Here is a 7,605-nt window from a genome sequence, read left to right as displayed (position 1 = left end):
AGTGTGAAGCGGCTGGGATGAGGATCAGCACCTCTAAATCGGAGGCCATGGTTCTCAGCAGGAAACCGATGGAGTGCCTTCTCCAGGTAGGGAATGAGTCCTTACCCCAAGTGAAGGAGTTCAAGTACCTTGGGGTCTTGTTTGCGAGTGAGGGGACAATGGAGCGGGAGATTGGTCGGAGAATCGGCACAGCAGGTGCGGTATTACATTCAATTTATCGCACCGTTGTGACGAAAAGAGAGCTGAGCCAGAAGGCAAAGCTCTCAATCTACCGGTCAGTTTTTGTTCCTACCCTCACCTATGGTCATGAAGGCTGGGTCATGACCCGAAAGAACAAGATCCAGGGTACAAGCGGCCGAAATGGGTTTCCTCAGGAGGGTAGCTGGCGTCTCCCTTAGAGATAGGGTGAGAAGCTCAGTTATCCGTGAGGAGCTCGGAGTAGAGCCGCTGCTCCTTTGCGTCGAAAGGAGCCAGTTGAGGTGGTTCGGGCATCTGGTAAGGATGCCCCCTGGGCGCCTCCCTAGGGAGGTGTTATATCTCTAACCTGGCCTGGGAACGCCTCGGGATCCCCCAGTCGGAGCTGGTTAATGTGGCCAATGTGGAAAGGGAAGTTTGGGGTCCCCTGCTGGAGCTGCTACCCCCGCGACCCGACCCCGGATAAGCGGATGAAGATGGATGGATGGATGGATGGGTAGTCTGAGTGAAGCGACTCTTTAAACGGCATGCTGACTCATCTGACTACATTTGTACTTGGGTAATGTTAGCTTCTTAGTGAGCTAGTCTGTTGTCAGCGTGATGCGGGACGTCTATGACGGTTCAAGCAATCGCTCTGATGGGGCTTGTGACGCAAACACAAGGCCTCTATCTTTTTTGGGGAAGCTATATGACAATGTAATGGGATGGGAAATATCCTGAAAGGCATATAATGTGACTATGATGTAGGGCTGGGCAATACATCGACATTATATCGACATTGATATATGAGCCTAGATATCCTCTTAAATTTTGGACAATGTGATATGACACAAGTGTTGTCTTTTCCTGGTTTTAAAGGCTACGTTACAGTAAAGTGATGTCATTTTCTAAACTTACTACACTTACTAGCTGTTCTGTTATTTGCCTTTACCCACTTAGTCATTGTATCCACATGATTGGTGATTATTTATCAAAACTCTCATTGTGTTAGTATTTTGTGAAAGCAACAATAGTCAACCCTACAATATCGCCGCAATATCGTCATCGATGCATTTGGTCCAAAATATTGTGATATTTGATTTGATAGCTCTACTATGATGCAAATAAAAGCAAATCAGTCGTTTGTAGTTAGAAAAAATGTGGTCGTGATGTGCAGCGGTGAACTTTAAAAGATGTTAATGAGCCTCGGCTCGTGGTGAGGCAGGCAGTTTTCCCAGATCAAGCAGATCAGCGTCATCTGAGGGGCTGACAGGATGGATTACAGAGTTCGACGACTGCTAGACATTTTTTTTTTTTTTTACCTTGGTCAGGACCCAAAGGACACAAAGGGTCCAACCAGGCAGAGTGTCCCACTTAATGGCTTGGGTTTCAGTTGTCTTCAGGTTCATAAATATCATCAGAGAAAAACAACGTAATCTGGGAAATTTGAACATAAGTCAGTTTGGGACCAAACTACAGTACTACCTCTCTGGCTCGGTTTGAAAATCAGAAGACAGGATTTGTTTTCCCAGCTTGGGGCTGAGCTGGCACCACGGTGCACGTCGCGTCCCGAGTCGGGCTGAGGCCAGAGGCCAAGAGGCTGAGTGGGGCGAGGCAGGCATTTGGAGTCTGTGCGGGACTCCAGGTGCCGGCGTTCACTGAGGCAGGGGGACAATCACCTCCACGTAGTTGATGGGGAAGAAGCCCGACTCTCCGTGGATCATGCCCTCGTACCAGTTCTCGTCTATCTGGTTGGTGAGGATGATGATGTCGCCCTCCTTGAAGCCCAGCTCGCCCTCGTTCTCCGGCTCAAAGTCATAGAGCGAGCGGCAGCACGGCTGGTCCAACACCTCGGACTCTGCAGCACAGGGAGACATTAGGACACGATCGAATCGCAATACTCAGTACTATTGAATCGCAATACTTCTAGAATACCAATACATGAAAATCGCAATACAAATCCAATCAGCACCCATGTTTCATGAAAGAATCAAATCATATTGTCCCAGCCCTAGTATATATATATATATATATAAAAACACTAAAGTGGCAACTAATGATACATTTCATTATCAAGTAATTCATTTATTTTTTTATAAATTTTTTCAATTAATCGTTGGATCATAAAATGTCTGAAAGGAGCCCGTGGAATGAAAAATGCTAATACTGTAAGGGGACCTTGACTGGATGGAGTTTGCTCAGTTGCAAATACTCAGTACTAGTACTGAGCCATCTCCATGACAACTGAGCCAACTCCAGCTACTGATGCAGACTGTGAGATACGTTTGAAAGTTCGGGAGAAAAATAGTAAGTGGACCTTGAGCGGATGATTTCCTTATTTGTCATTACTCAGTACTAATATTGAGACATCTCCGTGACAAATGAGAATACTCCTTCTGCCGATGAAGACCCTGAGATGGTGGTTAAGAGCTCTGGAAAATGATAGTAAGTCTACCTCGTTCCAAACTATCGTTTCCTAAGATCATGAATGAACTTCATACTTTTTTAATTGTTTGGTTTTAATGAGACTGACAGTCCAAAACCCAAGGACGCTCACATTTGAGCAGTTGAAACTAGCTGCATTATTATATTATTATTATATATAATATTTTTGCCTGACATTGTTGTTGGTTAATTGTCTGTGGATGAATCTTTTCAGGACTGATTTCCACAGACGTGGATGTAGTGTTCTCTGTGTTACTCACGGTGAGCGTCGCCATTGGTAGTGGGGCTCTCGGGCCATGTCGGAGGAACAGAGGTTATATGATCAGCTGGGTGACATGGAGAGACACATGGAGATGGTGTTGAGCACAAGACATAACAAAAACAATGAGCACACTCAGCGAACGATAGAGAAATCATCCCAAATGTGCCCTTTAATCTATACGCGTAGCACTGCATGACCACTGGCTGTGTCTGACTTTTACCAGAAGAGGGCGGCAATGTGTTCCTGGATGAATGTAGTCTAGAAAAAACTGAAGTTAAGCACAACTATGAATGAACTGATTGCACAGGATCCAGTAGGCCCTTGAAAAGACGGTCGACCCACATATTGTGTGATGTCGTTCAGTTTTTACAAGAGTTGAGTGTGCTTATGGCCCGGGGAAAGAAACACTTTAAAGTCTGTTTTAAATAACACCAATTAGCTCATATTTAGTGATATAATAGCCACATTACTTACTTTTCACTGTAATTATTTTTTACTTTTCAGCGGTAACTGCTATGTAGCTTTTCACTTTTGTAGTCACATCTGTTTATGAAGCTGAAATCAATTGTCATTAAAAAGCATACAGACGGCTCAAATAGCAGCAAACAAACAAAAAGGCCTTTTCTGGATACTGGTGGTTTGGGAACAAGAGAGGTGTTTACTGTCAGTTTCAAAAGATCTAAAAGATGCCCTACACCTAAACACTTTATAAAGGGATACCTACTTTTCCCATTGACTGGGTGGTGGATCTGGATATCTGTAAGGCATAACAGAAGAAAAAAAAAGCAGAACTCAAAGCAAACAATGAGGATGGGGGTGCTGACAGACATTACAGAAAAAAACAGAAGCAAAGGTGAAATGAAGCCAGGGCTGTGTCAGCTGTACCGGTAGATCGAAGCGAGGAACGGTAGGACAGGCCGTTGTGCTGACTGTTGTCCAGGAGGTCCACGTTGCTCCTGATAGACTTTGGTTTGAACTCCCTCTTGGGCTGGCTGCTGGCTGTGGATATCCTGGGGGGAGAAGACAGCGGGTAAAAAAATTAATTCTAAAAAAAGGACTGTTTTTGATATCTTATACGTCAGTAGTCTGTTCTTATGTCTCCATTTTAAATTGTTATGTTTGTTTTATGTCTGAAAGCGTGTTAATTGAGGTACGCAGGCACGCGCACACACACACACACACACACACACACACACACACACACACACACACACAAGACAGCAAGGTAAAAATATACTTATACGTCAGAAGTCTGTTCTTCTGTCTCCATTTGTTATGTTTGTTTTGTGTCTGAAAGCGTGGTAATTGTGCTGCTGCCTGTCTTGGCCAGGGCACTGCAGTGCACAGCAGTTTTCCGCCTCTAAAGATACAGTATTGAGATGTCCTGCTCTTTCCTGTTTTTAATATCATATTAAATGAATATCTTTGAGTTTTCAACTAACTAAACAAGACATTCAAAGACATCACTTTGAGATACTAGGATGGACATTTTTCACTATTCATTCAGACCAAACACTTCATTTTTAACGATTATTTTCAGGCCATTTCTGCCTTTAATCGCTGGGACAGCTTGGACATGAAAGGTAAGGGGGTGGGGGGGAGAGACGTGCAGGAAATCGCTGCAGGTTGGATTTGAATCCTGGGCCTCTGCGTGGAAGAATGAACCAACTGAGCTACCCGGGAGCCCAAACCATTCATCGCTTAATCGAGATATAAGAAAATAATTGAAGCTACTTAGCAGAGTTTCAGGAGCAGGACCACCCGTTCTCTTTTCTCTCTCTCCCTTCCTGCCCCTCCTTTTCTCTTCGAGGATCCTGAGGAGTTCGCCGAGCCTGAGAGCTACGGCGGATTTCCCCCGAACTTCCCCCAGCTCAATGCTCATCTAACCTCAAAAATGTAATCATGTGTTCTCTTAATAAATCCTTAAAACGTATCTTGTTGATGGCTTGGTCCTTGCTACTGAATCGCTAGTTGTCGCACTACTCCAAAACGACAGAGAGCATGTAGGTTGCGTGCTGGGAGTCGGTGCCAGGAAGCTGTAGCACATTAAGCACACTCATTCAAGTACATACAACACCTCAGTTTCTAAATCTACTGCTCCCAGACGCCACTGGCATCCACGCTTTCAATGTCACAGCCACTCTGGGTGAAATTACTTTTTCAGAGTGAGCCTGTGATTCTCACACAGGGGATGAAAAGCTGCAAAGTAATTACCAGTGTGGCCTCCAGCCCCTCCCTCACCTCTGCTGCAGCTTCCCGCTGAGCTCCTGCAGGATTGCACACGACTGCCTGTGGTAGTCCACGGCCGCCTCGATCAGCGCCGCCAGCTGGCTCACCTGCTCCACCTGTGGGCCGCGGGCGCACACACACGCACGAAAAAGTGGTTATGGTTGGTGATTTTAATATTCATGTTGATGACAATTCCTGCACCTTTGCCGCAGATTTTCTTAATGTCACTGAATCTTTTATGTGTCTGGTCCCACACATGTTGGGGGTCATACTTTGGACCTTGTTTTTACACTTGGTCTTAATCTTGACTCTATCTGCACTGAGGAGCTGCATGTCACGACCATGACGGCATTTTATTCAGCTTGTCTTTTAATTTGGATTTACAGCCCAGTAAACGCCTAAGCAGTTCTCGCATATTTAACCGCCTTTCAGCGGAAAGGTTTTCTGCTGCATTTGACCAAAGTGCAGTGTTGTCTTATAATACTGACATTAATGGTCTGGTTCACTCATTCAACACGTATTGCTCATCACTTTTGGATAATGTGGCTCCAAGTAAAGTGCGACTTGTCCCTTTTGTTAATTCATCCCCATGGTTAAATGACTCCACTCGCTCTTTTCGACGTTTATGTCGGAGGGCTAAACGAGAGTGGAAAACCACCAAGCTTCAGGTGCACCGGATCCTTCACAAAGAACTAGTATTTGAATAACATGGTTAAGGAGGCGAGGACATCATACTTTACTAACCTTATTGCTTCTAGCAAGCGTAATCCCAAAATCCTTTTTGACACCGTTAACAATCTTGTAAATCCCTCGCCTCCTGAAGTGCCAGTCTTTTCGAATAATGACTGCAGTGACTTTCTCTTGTTCTTTGAAAATAACATCAGAGATGTCAAGAACAGCATCATCTCCACTGCTACGCTATGTTCTTTTCAGTCCACTCGGCCATTAACTTTGAACTGTTTTGCTCCTATTTCTCTGCTAGAACTCACTGACTTATTGAAAAGTATGAAGCCTTCCTCAAGCCCGGTAGATGTTATACCTACTTCCGTTCTTCAAAATGCCCTCGGGTCTGTAAGTACTTGTTTACTTTCTATAATCAACTGCTCTCTGCAAACCGGCTGTGTCCCATTGTATTTTAAACATGCAGTGGTTCAGCCACTTTTAAAGAAAACAAATCTGGATCCCTCAATTCCCGCAAACTATAGGCCAATCTCCAAGATGCCTCACAACACTCACAACATACTAGACACATTTCAATCGGGCTTCCGTCAGAAACACTCTACAGAAACCGCTCTTCTTAGAGTATCCAATGATCTAATGATGTCTTCTGATGCGGGTAAATGTTCTGTTCTGGTACTGTTGGACCTTAGTGCAGCGTTCAATACTGTGGATCACACCATTTTGCTTGACAGACTTAAGCACTGGGTTGGGATCTTTGGGAGCGCCCTAGACTGGTTCACCTCCTATCTTTCAGATAGAACCTATTCAGTGTCACTGGGCCCCTATTCCTCTGAAAACGCGGCTCTTTCCTGTGGGGTGCCGCAGAGCTCTGTGTTAGGTCCAATTTTATTTACATTGTATATGCTTCCCCGAGGCCACATTATTAGGCAATTTGGAGATATACGTTATCATTTCTACGCTGATGACATCCAGCTGTATGTCTCTTTTAAGCCAGAGGAAACAAACAAAGTGTCAGCACTGCTCAATTGTTTGTCCTCCATTAAGGATTGGTTGGCAAACAATTTCTTGCAGCATAATGAAGATAAGACCAAAGTTCTTATTGTTGCTCCGGATACTACAGCCTCCAAAGTTGTTAATCTTTTGGGGTCCCTTTCTTCAGTGGTACAGTCCAATCTTAGAAACCTTGGTGTTATATTTGATCAGAATATGTTTCTTGACCAACATATGAGAAACATTGCTAAACTTAGGACCGTGGTTTCGCAAGGTGAACTTGAGATGATCATTCATGGTTTTGTTTCATCATGGCTTGATTACTGCAACTCCATTTTCACTTGTCTTAGCAAGTCATCCCAGGACCGTCTGCAACTAGTGTAGAATTCTGCTGCTAGGCTGTTGACCAGGTCCAACAGAATGTCACACATCACTCCTGTGTTATCCATGTTACATTGGCTTCCCATAAAGTTCAGGATCCAATTTAAGGTTCTAGTTCTTACATATAAAGCATTGCATGGACAGGCGCCTGTTTATATCTCTGACCTGCTCCATCCGTACATCACTAACAGGTCACTCAGGTCTTCTAACCAGGGACTACAGTGGGGCACCCCAGGTAAAAATTTGTATTAATGTGCATAAAGAAGCCAAGAAAAGATGGAAAAATCTCCAAAAGGCATCAAATGACAGATTAGACATTCTTATAATATGTCAAAAAAAGTTAGATTTTATTTCCATCATTTACACTTTCAAAATAACAGAAAACCAAAAATGGCGTCTGCAAAAGTTTGGGCACCCTGCAGAGTTAATACCTTGTACTGCCC

The 7,605-nt window shown here is 44.2% G+C and overlaps 1 protein-coding gene across 3 annotated transcripts in view; it reads right to left on the bottom strand.

Moving 5' to 3' along the window:
- Positions 1-283: 283 nt before the first annotated feature.
- The window catches only part of sh3gl3a (SH3-domain GRB2-like 3a), a 51,703-nt gene continuing 44,381 nt past the window's right edge, over positions 284-7,605 (bottom strand). For 2 of the 3 annotated variants that reach the window (XM_078255701.1, XM_078255617.1), the window contains exons 7-11: positions 5,123-5,226; positions 3,767-3,891; positions 3,606-3,638; positions 2,880-2,945; positions 284-2,032 (exon numbers count right to left, since the gene is read on the bottom strand). In XM_078255701.1, coding sequence (XP_078111827.1) covers positions 1,830-2,032; positions 2,880-2,945; positions 3,606-3,638; positions 3,767-3,891; positions 5,123-5,226 — 531 coding nt within the window. In that variant the 3' untranslated portion in view covers positions 284-1,829. The remainder of the gene's footprint in view (positions 2,033-2,879; positions 2,946-3,605; positions 3,639-3,766; positions 3,892-5,122; positions 5,227-7,605) is intronic. The other variant, XM_078255794.1, reaches the window with a different exon arrangement.

Source organism: Sander vitreus, chromosome 1 (genome assembly GCF_031162955.1).
Source record: "Sander vitreus isolate 19-12246 chromosome 1, sanVit1, whole genome shotgun sequence".
In the NCBI taxonomy this organism is placed as follows: domain Eukaryota; kingdom Metazoa; phylum Chordata; class Actinopteri; order Perciformes; family Percidae; genus Sander; species Sander vitreus.
The sequence above is the reverse complement of the archived record's forward strand: the minus strand, read 5'-3'. Positions and strand labels throughout refer to the sequence as shown.